An 18,829-nucleotide genomic window follows, 5' to 3' on the forward strand; every position below is an offset into this window, starting at 1 on the left:
CCCCGCGCAGCGGCGCCTTGTGCAGGAGCTGTCCTGAGGCCTCGCACTTCAACGCCAACGCTCCAGTCCCAGCCTAACTGTGTAACGAGGCACTAAGTCCAGCAGGCACTCGCACCTGAGCAGCCCAGAGGGTTCATGGGGACGAGGCACTGAATCCCCACGGCAGACTCGACCGCCAGCTCCTGGAACCCGCGCGGGAGGCATCGCACGCGCCGCTCACAGCCGGCACCCGTCCTCGGTGACACCGAGACCCGAAAGCGGGTCTGCAAGAGGTGAAACACCAAATCCACATGTACTGCCAACGGGAAAGAACTCCTTGTGCGTGACAGCGAAACACGGAGCACCCCTGCGTGAATCCACAGGAGAGAATGGCTGTCCAGGACCATAATTAGCTGCACAATATTCATTAATTTCTCAACTAATTCACTTGGGGAAAAAGGCAAAGTGGTGGACTGTGCATTTCCTTTCTTCCTAAAAAAAGCTGAAGTAAAATGCATGTTTTATTCAGTTCCCTAAGCCTCCTCTGAAGGAGCTTTAATCTCTCCCTAAAAGAGCTAAAGACAGAACACAAAGCGACTCTCATTTGTAAGAGTGATGCTGGAGCCGCCGAGCCCAGCGAGCTACGGCTGCCGCTCGCTCCTCGCGGCTGCTCAGTATGTATGACATGATGGTGAAAAATAGATTTATCACTTCAGCCTCAGCCGAGCTCGGAAGGATCAACATTCACCATGAGCTCTGCCCTCGCACGCCGCTCCGCTCCACTCCGCACCGCGCTGCCCGCACAGCCAGGGCAGCTTCGCCCTCCCGCGCCACACGTCGCTGCTCGCTGCGGTCACCGCTCCGGTGGTCACCGCTCCGGTCACCGCTCCGGTCATTGCTGCGGTCACCGCTCCTGTACCCCAAGAGCTGCTCTCCGCAGTGGCCGAGGAGACAGGAGGTGAGAGCTCCGGTGCAGGACAGCAGGTTGGGGACAGACGGACGGCGCTGAGCGCGGCCGGAACACAACGCAGCACTGTGGGCAGCTGCTGTTCGGGCCGGGCCTCGGAGCTGGGAGCTGCAATCGGGAACAGGACGAGCTTTGCCAAGTGAATCATTTCTTCCCCATCCCACCCTTTTGGCAAAGCCGGCACCACCTTCCACTTGCAGCGCCGGGCTGGGGCCGGGCCGTGACCCCGCGCTGCGGACGCCCCTGCGGAGCGCAGCCCCGGCCCCGCGCTGCCACGGCGCCATCTGCGCGGACACCGCGTCCCCCCAGCACAGCCAGCGCTGGCACGGCCACCGGCAGAGCCGTCGCTGCAGCTGCGCAGAGCTGCACGCGGATCGCATCCCTCCTCTCTGCCTGCATAAAGACTCTCAAAATTCACAGAATAATGCACATAAATCTGCCATTGTTTCCCCTCAACGCAGAGGAAGAGCCAAATCATCGCTAACGGGGCGGCTCAACACGGTTTTATATTAGCCTGGGAAATTTGGAGGCTGCAAGTTGCATCTCATTGTGAGCAGCTGCACCATCCCATTCAGGGACTCATTAAACCTCCAAAACCAGCACTACATTTATGTTTAAATCTCATTGTTGCCGTTATCACCAGCCAGATCAGCCCCTTTCTGCACACAGAAATCATTGCAAAAACTCCCCAGATGTTCCCCACAGGTGCATCTTTACCATTTCCTACCGAGGCTGCTCTTGGACACGTTACAGCCAGGACGGGCCTGGCCACGCAAGCGGCGCCCGGTGGCTCCCTGCGCGCTGCTCTGCGGCGCCGGCTCCGCCGCCCCGAGCGCCGGCAGCACCGAGCGCGCGGCCAGGAGCCAGCGAGACCGCGAGCGCCCCGCGCCGCCGTGCAGGCCGGGGAGCGCAGCAGGCGCGGGGGGGAGCAGCAGCTGCGCGCCCGGCCCGGCTCAGGAGGACACGTCTCTGTACACGGCGTTTTCAGGCAGACTCGCCCCGTTGCAGACAGATGTGAATTTTTCACATTCTTTCTCCCATTTCCTCACCTAAACATAACGGGAGGGGACGCAGACTTTCCTCTCGCGGCCGCTTAGGCTGACACGAGTGGAAAACGTGGTTTGTTTCCGAGTGGGACGGGCAGGGAGCCGCTTCCTCAGCGCCTGCTGCCCACAGCTGGGCCGGGCACGAAAAGCACCGTCACAATCATCCCGTCCTTTCAAACGAGCCTTCTGCTGCACAATCTCTCACTCACAGCCGAACCACAACTGACCTGGGTAATTAACGGCAAAGCCTCTACAACCAGAACAGCTACAGAGGAAAACAGATTATTTGGTGACCCTGAAACGCTGCAGGGAGCGGGAGCAGGACTGAAGACGGGCTCGTGCCCAGGGGGATCCTCACTCGGCTTGCAGCATCTCTCGGGACCTCCCTCCTCCACAACCCACGATTTCCTCCCCGAGGCGGCGCAGCGTCCACGCGTGCGGAGGGGCGAGCGGGGCACGGGCCGGGGTTTATTCCCTCTCAGCGTACAGAGTGGCTGAGCTGAGCTTATCTCTCGCGCAGCGCTGCTGCTCGACCAGCAGAGCATCATCTCCAAAGAATGTTTCAGTAACGCTGGGGTGCCGAATTTCAGAGGGACACTTAATCTCGCCCGAGTGGTTCGCTAGGGCCAACTTTCTGAGCATGAAATATTTAACTATCCACGGGCCTCCTGGACTATAATAAAGCAACTTCTAAAAAGCCTCTGAAATAAATACGTGAAGAGGAAGGCAGGAGCTATTAAATACACCAAACACAGCCTAATTACTCCCTTCCTTCCATCCCCACGAGCCCAGGACGCTGCTGCCCCCCCGGCAGCACGGACCAGAAATAAAACATGTCCGGATGGCGGGAGGGTCCCGGGGGACGGGCTGGACGAGGAGCTCCGCACAGAGGTTTGCAAGGAGCACTGGTATCAACTTGCCCTCAGCCTGGGCTTGCCTAAAAGAAACCGAGCTCTGCATCTGAGCAACTTAAACTCTGAAAAGTCCCTGACTTCTTACAGTTCTGCTTCTCCCCCACTCCAGTTAAGCCGATCCTCTGGCATTTAACACCTTAAAGACACAAACGTGAGCATGTGCCTGTTAACGTGATCCGAGTTAGTAAAGCAGCGAAAATCAGCCAGGACACGTCCGAACGGCCGCGCGGCTGCAGCGGCGCAGGGCAGGGCCGGCCTTACCTCGTCCCACTCCGACGCGAAGGACGGCGACTTCTCCAGCCGCTTCTTCCCGGTGCTGCAGTTGGAGAGCGATTCGCTCCGGCTCCCCATGGCATCGTCCTCTGTCGGAGAGCAGGTCAGCAGATCAGAGTCTGATTTGGACAAGCTGCGGCTGAGTTTAAGCTCGGCTTTGGGCTTGCTGCCCGGGTGGGCTCTGCCCACAGCTCTGTCCCCCTCTTCCTCGGTGCCGCCGGGGTGCAGCGGCACGTGGGGCGTGACCACGGCCCCGGGATCCGCCCGGCTGACGTGCGTGTGCTGGACGGTTGCGTAGACGACGGTCTGGCTCTGGTCCGGAGGGCTGGCCCGCGCTGGTCCCGACGCAGGTGAGTCGGCATCCTCCCGCGGCATGGCAGGCGGGCGGCCGGGCGCTTCCGCGCCGCCCGGCTCCGCGCAGGAAACCAGCCTGAAAGGGTCCTCGCTGATCTCGCAGATGGGGGAAGAGCCGTGGAGCAGCCCCGAAAACTGCTCTGGAACCTGGATGTCCGGGCCGTCGGCGGCGTCTTGGCTGCGGCTGCTGCTGCTCCGCCTGCGCTCTTCAAGGGACGAGAACGGGGGGGGGATTAAAAACATGGAAGAAGCACCAAAATTCCAGCTCTCCTCCTGCCCTCCCTCAGCGAGGGAGGGAGAGATAAAGAGAGAACAGTTCAGTATTGTTCGCGCGCTCAACTTGTACCCAAAGTCGTGGCATTTATGAAATTCCAAACACTGGCCTGATTTATGCAATCTGGCAGCTCTCCTTGTTGTTTTATTCCTGTTAACACTAACTATCAGGCCTTGCTATATAAGGCTAAGAGAAGTGCTAACTATATCCTGCAGAGAGAGCAAGTGAGGTAGGAGAAGCGGAGACGGGGCTCCTGGAACATCTGATACATTTCCATAAAGGCCAAAGTGTTATTTAGAGCAGCGCTCCCTGCTCTTGGCAGGGGCTGCGGGGCGGGGAGGCTGCTGGACCGCGACCGACCTGCGCGCTCCAAAATCCGCTCCCCAGAAAAACGCTGCTTTCCTCCCTGGTGGCTTCCGAGTCTGACCTCTCCTCCCGCTCGGGGAGAAACAAACAGCTTGTGCAATAACGAGCTCCAGCAGAAGTTCTGTGTCCTGCAAGCGCCGCGCTGCGCTGCGGGGGCTGAGCCGCGGGGCCGGCCCAGAAACGCGACTCTCGCTGCACCAGCGCCTTCAGTATCAGGTACCGGGCCCTGCACTAATCATGAATAATTGACTGGTGCCAATCGCCACGCGTGTGCACAGACACACGTACTCACCTTACACACACACGCGTTTAACCGGGGAAGCAAAACATTGTAAAGCTGAGAAGTACAACCTTTGTTTACCAAGCGTTTCTACAGCTGCCCAGAGCCACTGTCAAGTTTTAACCACTTCCATTCAGTGAAGAAACATTTTTCAGTCTGAGGACCAAAAAACACTGCACAGGAACGAGCGAAGCGCCCAATAACACGGCTCTGGGACGCAGGGAGGGTTTTAGATGTGAAGATGAAACCGCTTGCTTTGCAAACAGCAGCAAGGCAAAGGAACCTCGTTTCAGCGAGGCAAAGTACGCTCATGAATTTTACTTATCTTGAACTAGAAGCCTATGAGCATCTACAGTGAGATGAACTGTTTGCCCACCCTGTCCCGCACTATCCTGAGCAGGCTGTCTTCAAAACGAACACCAGCCGTTTTGTGGTCTGTTCTCGCACCAGGAACAAGGCAGGAAAGGTCCAAATTGATCATTTGTCTTTCAAAGCATCTTCAGGCCCTGGGGTGTCCTGCGCCCCGTGTTTGCTGAGCGGAGCTGCCCCCCTTGTTTGCTCCGCAGAAACGCTAAAAGCAGCTTGTTCTGTTGGCAGCTGAGTCAGGAGCAGCCAAAGCCTGAGCGGAGGTTTAACTGCCAGGGCAGCGCTGGCAGAGCTCGCTTCAAACTGGGACCAAGTGATGCGAGGGCTTAGTTCATTCTGGATCCTGTGAGATGAAGATTCCAGGACAGTGAAGTAGTTGTTGATGATCCTGCAGGGGCACACGCACCGTGAGCTCCGGAGCTGCCGGGGGTCGCAGCCCCGGGGCAGGCGCCGCACGTCAGGGCCCGCGCGCCGGGCAGGCGGGAGCAGCGCCCACCGCGGCGTCTCCAGCCCCGACTGCCCGCAGCTGCTCTGCGTAAATGCACGAGGCTGGAGAAACCTCGGAAGGGGTCAGACGCTGCGCTCGCAGGACAGGCTGGTGTTAACAAGGAAAAGCTACTGACCTCGTGAGAGGGACACGGCACTGCCGGGACAGCCATGGCAACCCAATGGGAGGGAAAAACTTCTGCACAATCAACAGCCTCGCTTCTCAACCTTCTTCCTTCCTTGGAAATGTTTTCTTCCACGCCCCAGCTTAACCTCCGCCGACATTTCAGCGGGCGGCAGAGGCCGAGAGCTGCTGCCAGCACTGGGCGGCGCGGTGCAGCCAGGGCCACGCGGTGCAGCCAGGGCCGCACGGTGCAGCCAGGGCCATGCAGTGCAGCCAGGGCCATGCAGTGCAGCCAGGGCCACGCGGTGCAGCCAGGGCCATGCAGTGCAGCCAGGGCCACGCGGTGCAGCCAGGGCCATGCAGTGCAGCCAGGGCCATGCAGTGCAGCCAGGGCCACGCGGTGCAGCCAGGGCCGCGCGGTGCAGCCAGGGCCGCGTGGGGCAGCCAGGGCCGCGCGGGGCAGCCAGGGCCATGCAGTGCAGCCAGGGCCGCGTGCCGCGCTGCGGCCCGGCCACAAAGGGCTCCTGTTGCGCAGAGATCGCGGCCGCCCACTCCCCCCGGGGCGGAGGGGCCTCGAAACACGAGGCTGCCAGGGCGGGACGGAGGAAGCCGGGGCAGCAGCACTTGCTCAGATGTGAGGAACGTCTGGCAGAGACACGTCCTGGGCCTGTGCCGAGAGCTGCAGGGGAGCCCAGCACGGCAGGGACAGGCAACATCGCCTTGCCACCGCTGCGGGACCTGGCAGGAGCACGGGGGCTCCTGGGACCCTGGGGTGCCAGGGGATGCTTTGAGGGTCCAGCTCCAGGTGCCTCCGGGTGGGCAGCAGGGACAGAAACATCACGGCGTCCCTTTGGGGATCGGTCACCAACATGATTCAGCTGCTGTGCTCATCACTGCTCTCATGACAAAAGGATGAGTAGCACTCATTTATCAAGGGTACGGTGAATTCAGAGAGGGGAACATATTTAGGTGCCAGAAAAGCAGAGAAACCCCAGTTCTACCCATCTGCTGCACCTCAAGGCATCTGAAAGTATCGCCCTGCAGTTACCGCTTTTCTCCCAGAAAGGAGCCGTCCCTAATGCAGGAACCTCTGCCAGGTCCCAGCGCGGACACCTGCGCGGCCCGACTCGCTCAGCCAACGCCCGCGGGCTTCCCGCGCCCCGGCAGCGCCACCCGCGCCCCCGGCAGCGCCACCCGCGCCCCGCTGCTCCCGCAGCCGCGCTCCGGCTCTCGGTAAAGGTGTCTTCGTTCAGTCTCTCGGCAGCGCATTTTGCTTTGTTTGTTGGGCCAGGTCTCTGGTTTGGAGCACAGCCACACATCTGCTTGAGCCCGGTCAACCCGAACAAAAACTAGCCGGAGGAAGGGCAAAAGCTGGGACTTCCAGCTGGGCTTCCTGTAGAAGCAGCACAGCAGAACCTAAACATGGGTTTTTAAAAAGCATCAGAAGGAACCAAGTAAGTCCTACCTGCAGCTGGTTACTGCTGATGGCGCTTGGGGACGACTCTCCTGAGAAGCAAGACAGACGTCACGACTCAGGAGTGTTTTCCGTACCCATCCCCGGCCAGCGGAGCCGTGCAGTCCGTCTGTCCTGGCCGGCGGAGCCGTGCAGTCCGTCCGTCCCGGCCGGCGGAGCCGTGCAGTCCGTCCGTCCCGGCCGGCGGAGCCGTGCAGTCCGTCCGTCCCGGCCGCTCCGCCGCCCTTGGCCGATTGCCGAGCGTCGCTACCAGCCCCGAACGCCCTGACTTCACGCACGCAATCGCACGTCGTGTCCTCACCAAAGCGATGGGCAAGCGTTTGGCTCAAACCGCTTCTGATGCTCTGCCCAACGCACTGGGCCAACTTTTCCCAGCGCTCCAGCATGTGACAGCAAACGGCTGTAACACACACAAAGCAGCCAGAGCCGGGCGGATAATACCACATTCATCAGCCACCGGATGCAAGAATCTTGCGGCAAGAGCGACAAAGGCAGCTATCACATCTGAAAGGCCCCTTTAAACCCGCGGGCCTGAAACCCTCGGGCTGCCCTGGAAAGCCCTTTGCAGCACCCGCGGGAGCCAGAGTCCTCTGCTGGCCACAGGCTCCCCCAGAGCTCGGAGGGTCACGGCGAAGCCCGCGCGCTCGGCCCCAGGGCGCAGCGGGAACCCGAGGCCGCGGCCCGGCGTGCTCCTTGTCCCGGGTCTGAGCCGCCGCTTTGATGCTCCAGGACCCTCCTGCTCCAGAGGTGGGAAAATTCTCCAATGCACCAACTGCGGCTCCGTCCTGTATACGGCCCTTGTTTAACGTTTTGCCAAAATGACTCTGCTAGTCCCTAAATGCATCTTCAGCATGTACCTCGCATTCCATATGCAGCTATGGCTGCTCCCACGAGCCCTTCTGGCATCTGCCCCAACTACTGCAAAACTACAACACACCTTCACTCACATTAATCAAGGGCAGAGAAAGGAGCAAAACCACTGGAAGTAGCTCGCACGTGAATGACCAGCAACAGCCGCACACGGAAAGGAGCCTGAATGGCTCGGGTTCCCGGCCAGGACAGCAAAGCACCGACCTGAAAAGTAGCGTAACCCTGCGCCCGGCAGCACCGGCTCTGGAGCCGCTGGTGGGAAAACAACGACCCCTGTGCCGCCCGGAGCAGCGGGAGCGCGCGGCACCCAGGGAACGAGATCACTGCGCAGCGAGAACGGAAGCGAGCTGCAGGCCCCGCAGGGCACTGCGCCGAGCCCTCGCCAGCCCCGGTCCAGCCTCAGAGAGAGGTGCTTTCCAGGTTTAGAGCCCCAGCTGAAACCTTCCAAGTTCCTGCTCAGGACTGCTGAATAAAGCAAGAGATGTTTTTCCTCTAAACAAATCTGTTGTTGTTGTTGAAAAAGAGCCAAAAAGCCCAGCAATAGCTGAACAAGAGACAAGGTGCTCCCAGGTCCTCTGGAGCGCGCGCCAGCTGCTCCAGGAGAGGATAGCCCAGGTCAGTACTTCACCCGGCCCTGGGGCGGATCTGCAGTCCGGTCTAGAAAGGGCCTTGCTCCACACGTTTATTTTCCTCTTTTGTTAGTCCACATCTCCAACGAGCTCTAACACACAGCGCGGTGCTGGTTTTACGACCAGGAGAGCAGGGCAAATCACCTGCCGACACAAACGCGCCGCGGCGGCGGCTCCTCGGGCTGAGCTGCGTGGGGAACGGGCTCAGCGGACGCTGGCGTTGGCTGGTCCCACATGTCCCAGCAGAGCACAGATCACAGCACACAGGATTCGCTTGTTTTCTAAGTTAACAGAGCAGGTTCTCGCAATCCCTCAGTTGTCAAAACAGCAGAGTTGCCCTTCCTCCGTGTACATTTTGTACAGGAACACTTGGATCTCTCCTTTATAAAAGTGAAGATTACCAGGAAACAGAACAATTGGAATCCAGACTCAGTCGCCCCACCCAACAAAGAGTTTAATTGTTCCAGTTACCCTCTCCCCTCGGTACTTTCTTTAAACGCATCTAAGCAAACAGCTCTTTTTGGACGGTCACTCACCTTTTGTTTTCCTGTCCACCACAACTGGCCTTTTCGTCTCAGCTGTGAGCAGCAGCTCGTAGGGGTGCTCCTGCTCCTCCTCCTCCCCGGCTCCGCTTCCCTTGCGCCTTCCTCGCGCGGGGTCCTGAGAGAAACAGCACAATGCACGCTCCGCAGAGCAACGCCTCGTCCCGGCAGCAAGCGCACGGCCTCTCTGTGCCGCGGCTGAAGCCAGGAGTTGGCAGAGGCAGCACCTTCGCTGTTGAGTGCGATCCAACATGTGAAACTCCCTTTTTTCCCCTCAAAAAAAGTACCCCCCCACTTTACTTTGCAGTATTTGAGGCTGCTGGCAGCTCCCTCGCGCCGACCAACCGATCCCCTGCGATCCACAGGGCTGCAGAGCGCCGGGGGAAAGAGCTGAGACCACTGTTCCTGCTCATCCCAGCCCAGACGCGCTGTTGCTATTGGAATTTGCATCGTCATTCATTATTTAGCTGCCAGGTCTGTTAGGACATGGCTGGGGGAAAAAAGACACCCAACCAAAGCCCTGCCGCCCCCGAAGAGTCAGACCCTGGGTTTCTAAGCTCAGATGCACAGCGTATTCAGGACTGAAGAGCCCTCAGGCAACACTATAAACTCAGTTTAACCTCAGGATGTGCAGCAGCGATTGTGCTCATTGAAATCCCAAAAAGCCTCCGATTAGAGCTTGTTTGTGAGGTTGGCAGAGCCTCCAGCAACCGCTGGAGTCCCCATCCACGCACAGGAGCGCTCAGCACACAGCGCCCGACCGGCCCGGCTGCACCGCGCAGGCTGGGCCACCTCACCGCCAGGGACCCGCCGTCCCGGGGCTCACCGGGCTGAGCTGGGCTGCCCGGCAGCCTGCTGCACGCGCAGCTGCCTTCCAGCACCATCTCCTGGCCAGACCCTGGCAGCCCTGTCCCAGGAACCACAGAACCACAGAATCATTTGGTCGGAAAAGACCTTTTAAAATCATCAAGTCCAACCGTTAACCCGACACTGACACTAAACCACGTCCCTAAGAAGTGAAAGCATCAGATTTGCTTCACAGGCAAGTAGGTACCTACAGCGTGCAGGCTGGCCGGGACGCCGGGAGCTCACGGGGCCTTGGGCAGACACGGGAGCGAGCAGCAGGAGACAGGAGAACTGCGTCCCCACCGCTCTGTGCGGGCCCAGTGGCCTTCAACTCGCCCTTCTCAATGGGAGGAAAGGGGCCGTGTCCGGCAGAGAAAGGATTTATTCATTTATTCTACCTGCTTCGGGCAGGAGCTGTCAGGAAGACCTGCTCCTGTCCAGGTGAAAGAGCTCATAATGAGCAAATTAAGGGGAAAAAACCTCCTGAGCAGATGGCGGCACAAAAGCATCAGACCAGAGCAGCAGGTACAGGCTCTGGGCAGAGACCTTGGAACACCGCGCGCAGCCGCCTGTCCTGCCAGCGCAGCCCGGACCCGGCGCCGTGGCCCCCGGAGCTCCCGCAGCCGCGGCTCCGGAGCCCCGTCCAGCACCGAGCGCGGTCGGGCAGGAGCTCTCCAGCAGCACGCAGCTCCCAGCTCCTGCTCTGCTGTGCTTAGAGCCCTGGTTGCACTTTATTGTCTCCACCTCTCATCCTCGCAAGCTTTGAAGACAGTCTCAGGTTCAAGTTCACTCAAAATGAAGACCACTATTTGCTGGAGAACGGTGCGTGCTCTGTAGGCTCTGCAACCAGCAGCATCCAAACTGTCTTCAATTCACCCTCCATCCATGTACACATGTTGGTTAGCACGGTCAGGCACTCACTGTTACCAAGCTCCAAAGTAAGAGTCGTTACGAAGGAGCACGGTCTCCAAATTGCGCTGAATCCGCAGCAGAGGGCCGAAAGACTTGTGAGGGTAACTCGTTTCTCTCCTCCCCCGCAGAACTGCAGCGCGAGCCGCGGAGCGGCCACGGCGCCCGGGCCCGTCTGCGCCGCCCGGCCGGAGATGAGCAGTAAACAACGGGAACCCCGGTTTCCTTTGACAACGCAGGCTCTTATTCAGCTACAGACCCAGAAGGTTTCTGCAGATAGTGAAAGAACCCCAAACAATCCGCTCTTTTCCCTGTCCGTGCTGACGTTTTTCCATGATGAAAGCTGAAAGTTTGTTGTTTGTGCACATCTGCTCAGAGCGATAGCCCCGTCTTGGCAATGGAATCAAAGACTGCTTCGGAAACCAGAGCTTGGCCCAACCGCAGAGCACCCGGTGACTAACGGTCCCGGTGGCCGCGCGGGCGCAGGCCCGGCGGACCAGGAGCCCCAAGAGGTGCTCGCAGCGCCCCTCGCGCCCGTTCGCGCCCGTTTGCGCCCGTTCGCGCCCGCCGACCCCAGAGCGCGCCCCAGGCGGCCAGCGCGGCAGTCCACGGGCAGAGCGGCCCAGAGGCAGCGAGTGAAGACAGAGCCGGGCCCAGGGCCGCCGCGGCGCCTGCAGAAGGTCACTTCCCGCAGCTCTCATCACTGACTTTGGTTGCAAACCAAGATCTCCCCGGCGAGTCACTCTGTGCACAAGTGTATTTGGCAGCAAGATTTCCATTAGTGGATCACGTTTCCAAAGCCGCTAATGGCAGGACAACACAGCAGGTGTTTTATAATTAAGTACGGCAAAACTACCCAGCAGGAGCAGTCAATGCACGTTTCTCTCCCTCGTGTTTATCATCCTGAACAAAATCTGCTCTCCAATGACACCGTGACCCGCTGCCCAGCACGGCCGGGACGGGTTATCACACACCGAAAACCGTTTTAGCACCCGCGGAGAGATCAGTCCGCAATTCCACATTGCGGTCTTACTGTTTGCAGCTTTAATATCTCTATAAACCACCCATCCTGCTAAAGCAAATAACGTTTACTTATGTCTCGTGTAGATTTGACAACGGTCCCTGTTCACATCAGTGGGACCCGCAGCCCACGCGTCTCCTCCCCACTGGGGGCCCAGAGGAAGCAGGAGCTCACGGGCCTCCGGGCTCCCGTGGAGCGAAGCAGCATTTGGTGGGATCATTACAAGCGGGCAACAGTCCACAGCGCAACGCGATTCAGAAAAACCTCTTCCTAAGGGAATTTCCAGCCAAGAATAGGAAAGTGAGGCTGAAGGTCACCACAGAGGTGCCCGGGAAGAACCGCACAAAGGAAATTCCCATGGCAAGTGACAGCAGCCATGCTGGAGCGCAAGAGAACTTCACATTCACAGCCCGACTCGCAAGGGAGGGAATAACAGTCGGCTCCTCCTGAACCGTTAAATCTGTTCTTTAAACCACATTCGTATAACTCATCCCAGACCAAGTCCCACGTACCTCGCAGGAAGCGCCGTGGCCCGTCGTCTTCTCCACGTGCTGCTGCTCCTCCTCTTCATCGGGCGGGGGCTTGGCCGGCGGGGGCGGCCGTTCCCGCTGCGGTTGGGAAGAGCAGTGTCAGCCACGCCACCCCACACGTCCCCCTGCCCCCGCGGCCCCTCCTGCCCCCCGCAGCCCCCCTGCCCCCCGCACAGCTCGGTGACAGCCCCCAAACCCAGCGGGGCAGCCCAGCCCCGCAGCCACCGCTGGCACAAAGCGCCCCGTGCCGCTCCCCGTGAGCAGCAGCCGTGCCGCAGGAGAACGAGCGGCTGGGGAAGGGGCTGCGCACACAGGTTTATTGCTCCACTCCTTACACCTGCTCAGCCACCCCAGCCTGGCGATCCCAGCGGTTACGCAGGGGCGGTCAGGAAGGAACTGGTGCAGATCAGTAGAACGGGCGGCTCACCACTTGTGTTAAGGAAACACTAACAGGAATAAGGGACCGCAGAGGTGCGGGGCCAGCGCTGCTCGCACAGCTCAGAGCCCCGTGCAGCTCCCGGTCACTCCTGCCCTGCAACGGCTCCACCTGACGGCTCAGGGGAACGCTCACTCAGAAAACTCAAGCCTAAGTTCTGGAAGCAATGCCAGCGAGCTCGCGCAGCGTGTCCCTCTTCCTCCTCCTCCTCACTGCAGCTCAGCCTCTCACCTTTGCTTACTCAGACCTGAGCTTATTTCACATTAGACATTATTAACATTAAACAGTATGTAGATGGATAGAAGGCACCTACATTTAGTTAACAACAGGATACTGTGTGTTGTACTGCATACCCTAAATGGAGATCTGGTTGAAAGGCTTTTGTCTCATTTCTGCTATATTTGCTAACAGTGCAGCAAAGAGGATGCGCCCTTTGCAGAGAGGGAGGTCACAGCACCACCAGCAGTTTAATTGTTCATCGCTGCTTTGCCTTTTGTCCACAAACACACGCATGGAGCGGGCTCTGTAAAACCCACCAGCAAACAAAGCCCGCAGCCGAGCCAGCGTGCCGCACGGCCAGCAGCCCTGCCCCGGGAGCGGGCGCCGCGGGCGGGGGGCCAGCAAGGCTCGAAGGCTGGAAGGAGACACTTCCAGCCGCTCTGCGCTGCCTCGCGAAGCCTCGAGTACCCTCTACAGATCTCCGCAAGTAATACACAAACAAACCCAACACCCAAACCACGTTTCTGCCGCCAACTCGTTTCCAACAGGATATCCTTAAGGATAATCTCTTGAGAGCCTTCTCTCGGGCAAAGAGAGAGCAAGAAAGAGGAGAAGAATGCTCCACACAAGAATTGCCGAAGTGTTCTTCTCGGTAAGGGGTCAGCCCTTCAGCACAGTGCAATGGCCTGGCAACCGCCAACTCACAGGCACCAGGACCCAACACCAGGGGAAAATCGGGCACCTGGAAGCGGTTACTCGTGAGCAACAGCAGGGTTCTGCAGGCAGGCCCGTGGGGGGGCGGGCGCCCGTCCCACCCAGCGCCAGGGACGGGTTTAAAGGTTCCCTTGGGCGGGGGGACCGGCAGCCAGCTGCACGGCCACGACAATGGAGCCAAGCTCCCTGTCCTGCGCAAGCAGACAGCAACACGCACGGCTACGTACAGGCCTGACTGCTGCTGCTTTGAGAGCAGCCGATTCCACCTCTTTGCTCACAGACTCCCGATCTGAGGACCTCCCGCTGGCGAGGCTGTCCAGCGAGTGGCAGGACGTGGCGTTGTACAGCGCTTCATAGGGGCTCTCCTCCTCCGGGTTCACGTCGAAGTCCATGATCAGCTCTGTGACGGCTTTCTCCACGTCACCTGCGAGAGGACGAGAGGCCAGCGCGTCGCCGGGGCTCTGCCCGCGGGGCCGGCCCGCGCGGGAGCAGCGCCCGACACGCACCCTGAGACGCGCGGCTCACGGGCTCCGCGCCTGGGGCCGGCGGGGCCTCCGTCTTCTCTGCAGCTTTGGTGCTTTTCTTCCCAACCGTGTGATCTGCAAAGGAACGGGGCACAGCATTAGTTTATGCCAATCTAGCTTGGTGTCCACTGCAGCATACGGCGCTTCCTCCCTCGGGGATGGAAGGCCAAATGTCAGCTTATTAAGTCTCCAATTATAACCAAAGTACGTTATTAAAACTTGCAGCTCAGATCCCAGAATAGAAGCAGGCGGCCTCTTTAATCACATGCACAAGGTTAAGGATGGTTCTTTGAACTTTTACAGTCTTTAATCAGAAAGCTGCAAAGCTCCTGTACAGCCACAACGTCATGGAGTAGATTACTTCACGTTGACCAGAGATACAGCCTGGTGTCCTGGAGCCGCAGGACAGAGAAAGCACCTCGAGCCGTGCTCCCCTCGCCACAGGCCGAGCCGGCAGCACTGAGCTGGCGGGAATCAAGCCAGCACCGCCTCACGCAGGCAGCTCGCCTACCGGAGCAAACCAGAGCATCACCCTGCAAGAACTGCCCTTTCAAAGCCCACCTTCGCCTTCGGTTTCAGAACAGAGATAACACCTACCAGCCTTACAGGCAAAGCTTAATTCAAGTCTGCAAAGTGCTTTGAACCCGTAAGTTCTCAAATGGTGAGCATGAATAATGCACAACAGTTGCATATGCTTCTGATCTTTCTTCCCACAGCTGAGAGGAAATTGAGACAGCATAATTACAAGGTATGAGTATAGCTAAGATGCCACATTTCCTCCCCTAACTCCAACAGGCACAATGGGCCAAGCTCCTTTATAAACCACAAGTAATCAAGGCCTTTTCTGTAAATCTCATCTGCAAAACCCATGCCCGAGCTTCACAATGAAGCGGGGAGCAGGATGTAAGATCCGTGGATGACTGTTTCCCTACACAGACACATAAAGGGCAGTTAATCCAGAACCATTTCTAAAGCTGTTACTTCACATTCTGCAAGCAGATTTAGTCTATCTTTATTTTTAATTAACTTCTAAAGTGAGTTAATCAAAGCTCAATTAAGCCCATTTAAACTGTAAGAGGCACAGCACGCTCCTCCAGCAGAGCTGATCCCCGCGCGCCCTTCCCCCCGCGCCTGCGCCGCCCGGCCCGGCCCCGCTTTGCTTCCAGCGCCTTCCAGGACCGGAGAACCAAATCCTGCGCTTGCACCGGCGCAGTCAGCACCCCGAAGTCCCCGTCCCGCGCACACGGGCCGCGGCTGCTCACCCTCGATGAGAGCTGCTATGTGCTGGCTCTTCTGCGAAGGAAGCTCCCTCACAATATCCAGGGCTGTCAGGCCTCTGTTGTCCTTTATGTTCACATCGATACCTGTGGCAAGAGGTGCAGAGAAGGCAAAAGCAAGAATATTTTCTAACTATGTGCAAATTCAAGTCTTTCATCAAGTCGGTTCTTACATTTGCGATCATCACTGTGGGAAGCTAAAACGTGCTCTCGGGAGGCAGAGCTAAACCAGGCACCAGAGGGAACCTGTCCCGGAGCCCCGAGGATGCGGAGGGGCTGGAGGTGGTGCTGGCCTGCGAAGGGCCGTCCTCGAGTGCTGCGCGAAGGGACCACCACGTTATCGCTTTACAAGGGGATCATTCTCTCACCTGCAGCCAGCAATATTTGTACCACATCTGTCTTGCCAAACAAAGCAGCTTCGTGCAAAGCACTGCCTTTCTCAGTCTGCAAATCAAATGGAAAAACAGCATGAAGCGGGACAGCGGGCAGTGGTGGTGGAGGCACGTTTTAGAGGGGTACAGAAGCATCACGTACAAAGTGTGCGCAATTATCTACAACTGAGGACAGACCATTGATATTATTACAACGCTGAGAATTTGGAATGGAAAATGGGGATGACTCTGCAGAGACATGCGGGCCAGGTTAAAGACCAAGAAAGGACTTTACAGCTTAGCAAGAGGTCGTGTCCTGACAGGAAAGACAAGACCGCCACATCCAAGCTCTTGCTGTGAGAACAGCCTATTCACAAGCGGCTTGATAGGAAGAGAAGCAGTTTGCCTCCGTTGCTATCAAGAGCTGGTGGTTTGCAGGGCAGAACAGCTCAGGCAAAAGGGCTTTTCCTCCCTCGCAACGCGCCCGGGGCTCCCTGCCCAGCTCGCGAGCAGGCGTGAGGCATGCACAGCACCCGGGGCCCCCGAACGGCTTCTTGGAGCCCCCGAGAGCTGCCACGCAGCCCGGAGGCAGCAAAGCTGTTGCTGTTTCACAGGGGATCCCACGGGAGGAGGGTTGGATGGAGCTCTCCGTGCCGGGACCCTGGGGTTCTCCAGCCCTCCCTGCACGGTACCTGGTAGTTGCTGTCCATGCCAGCGTCCAGCAGGACGTGCACCACGGCTTTGTGCCCGTTCCTGGCCGCCAGGTGCAGCGGAGTGTGTTTCTTAGTGTTGCAGCTCAGAAGATTGGGGTGAGCATTCAGGAGCATCTTCACGACCTCCAGGCGCCCGTAGAGCGCGGCCAAGTCCAGCGGGGTCTCGAACTTGTTGTTGCGCATGGTGGGGTCGGTCAGCTCCTCCAGAAGGACCTTCACCACCTCGGTGTGGCCGTACTGCGCCGCGCAGTGCAGCGCCGTCTCGTTGTCGTTGTTCTGGGGGTCAGACACACCGGCGCGTCAGAACGGGGAGCGCGGAGCCACCCCCTGCTCGCTCAAACCATTGACGTTTAAATGCAAAAACAAGATAAAAAAGCAGTCAGGAAGCAGAGAGCCCAGTATGAAACGGAGCCTGGAGTGACGTTTTCAGCCCCTCACGTTACCAGGCACAGACACCCCCTCTGAACTCATCAAATGACCCACCCAGTACAAGCTTCAAAACCATTTCCAACGATCAGCTTTCCTCGGGTATGGGAAACATGCGCTATGGGAAACAGGTGTCACACACGAAGAGCTGCTTTCAGAGCCCCGAGGTCGCAATTGAGGGACTGCACTGAAGTTCCAGGGACTGTGGGGCGGCAGCTGGATTCCCGCCAGCTCCGCCAGCTCCCCCGCGCTGGCTGCCGCGAACGCCGAGGGCTGCAGTGCACGAGGCAAACGGCAGCACGCGGTCTGCCTGCTGGAGCTCAACTGTCAGCACTTTAGATTTAAACTTCAATCGTTTCACATCCTAAGTCATTCCACCTTTGCAATTCTGAAGCTGGCTGGTTTAGAGAAAGGCTGTGTGAGGTTACGTGCAGGCTGTGGATCGGGTGAGCCCATCGCTGCGCTAACGAGCCCTCCTGACGAGGTCTCGGGTCAGCCGGGGGCAGAGCGCCCGGTCCCGTTAGCGCGCGCGGCACCTGCCACGGCACCAGCAGCCCATGCAGAGCGCTGCGAGACGCGCCCGCCGCCGGCTGCGCTGCGGAGCCTGCTCCCAAATTCCACTCAGCCCAGCTCTAGCTTTACCACTGTGCGTGACACACACAGCTATTTCTGTTTAAGGACTTTAGAAACGGTGACTTATCTAACAATTTGACCCAAGAAACTTTAGTACAAACTGTCACACGGTTCAATTTTAGCTGAAAGGATTGTGGTAGAATTTGTCGTTTTAAGAACAGCCCCCACAAAAAGAAACCAGAACATACTTGTCTTAATGGAGCTGGAAGTGCTGCTTGAGAAGGTGCATTTGATCAAAGCACCTTCCTCTGTACCTGGAGAGCACGTGCGCTTTTTGGACACCAGCTTGCAGGAGCAGTCAATATTTTGCACCGTTTCACAACCACGCTGCAGAACTCGCTCTGTTCTACAGGTACTTTAATCCTATTAATGTGTTAAGTCATTCTAAGGATGACAGGAGTCACGCATGCAAACTCCCGTTTGTTTTATATGGTATTTGTATCATTTTCCAGGCACTGAGAAGCGCGAGGGAAGCGAGGAGCTCTGGAGAGGCGCCGCGGCTCCGGGAAAGCCAAGGCAAGAGCTGCGACGTTCCGCGGGGAGGGACAGCGCCGTGCCGGAGCTCGGAGACACACAACGGGTGACACTCCGCGGGGAGGGACAGCGTCGTGCCGGAGCTCGGGGACACACAACGGGTGACACTCCGCGGGGAGGGACAGCGCCGTGCCGGAGCTCGGAGACACACAACGGGTGACACTCCGCGGGGAGGGACAGCGCCGTGCCGGAGCTCGGGGACACACAACGGGTGACACTCCGCGGGGAGGGACAGCGTCGTGCCGGAGCTCGGGGACACACAACGGGCTCTGCACGGGCGGCAGCGCAGCCGGGGGAAGGAAGCACAGACAGGCGGACAGAGTTACTGCAGAATACAGAATCTGCACACCACATGCACACAGGGAGTGAGAAGGGCAGAGGACAGAGAACCACAGGTTACAGCTACCGGTCAGCTGAAGCCGCTGCTCAGGATGAACCCCCAGCCTTTCCTCCTGCAACGGGATCGCCAGGGGGTGAAACTCCCTTGAGTCACCACGGCAAGTCACAAACTCTGCTCTTGCACAAGTCTCTATTGCTCCGTATTGCGGGAGCGTTCTGAGCAGCCGAATGTGCCAGAGCCATCTCAGGCAAGGGCTTTGCCTCCCTTCCCCGCATCACTGCTCCAGGCACAAACCAGAGCAGCCAGCACAGTGCTCAGACACACGTTTATCAGAGATGGAGCAGAAACCTCCGTCCGGCAGCCACGGGCACACGGTTCAGATTCCAAGACTC

At 58.6% G+C, this 18,829-nt stretch overlaps 1 protein-coding gene across 2 annotated transcripts in view; it reads right to left on the reverse strand.

Annotated features, from left to right (window-relative positions):
* The window catches only part of ANKS1A (ankyrin repeat and sterile alpha motif domain containing 1A), a gene marked incomplete at its 5' end in the record, with an annotated part of 53,518 nt that overhangs the window by 19,638 nt on the left and 15,051 nt on the right, over window positions 1-18,829 (reverse strand). For both annotated transcript variants that reach the window (XM_080358417.1, XM_080358416.1), the window contains 8 exons: window positions 3,168-3,739; window positions 8,939-9,062; window positions 12,233-12,328; window positions 13,847-14,043; window positions 14,126-14,218; window positions 15,406-15,507; window positions 15,789-15,864; window positions 16,484-16,780. In XM_080358417.1, the coding sequence (XP_080214543.1) occupies window positions 3,168-3,739; window positions 8,939-9,062; window positions 12,233-12,328; window positions 13,847-14,043; window positions 14,126-14,218; window positions 15,406-15,507; window positions 15,789-15,864; window positions 16,484-16,780 (1,557 nt within the window). The remainder of the gene's footprint in view (window positions 1-3,167; window positions 3,740-8,938; window positions 9,063-12,232; window positions 12,329-13,846; window positions 14,044-14,125; window positions 14,219-15,405; window positions 15,508-15,788; window positions 15,865-16,483; window positions 16,781-18,829) is intronic.

The sequence above is a fragment of the Nesoenas mayeri genome (genome assembly GCF_963082525.1).
Source record: "Nesoenas mayeri genome assembly, chromosome: 23".
NCBI classification, from domain to species: Eukaryota; Metazoa; Chordata; class Aves; order Columbiformes; family Columbidae; genus Nesoenas; species Nesoenas mayeri.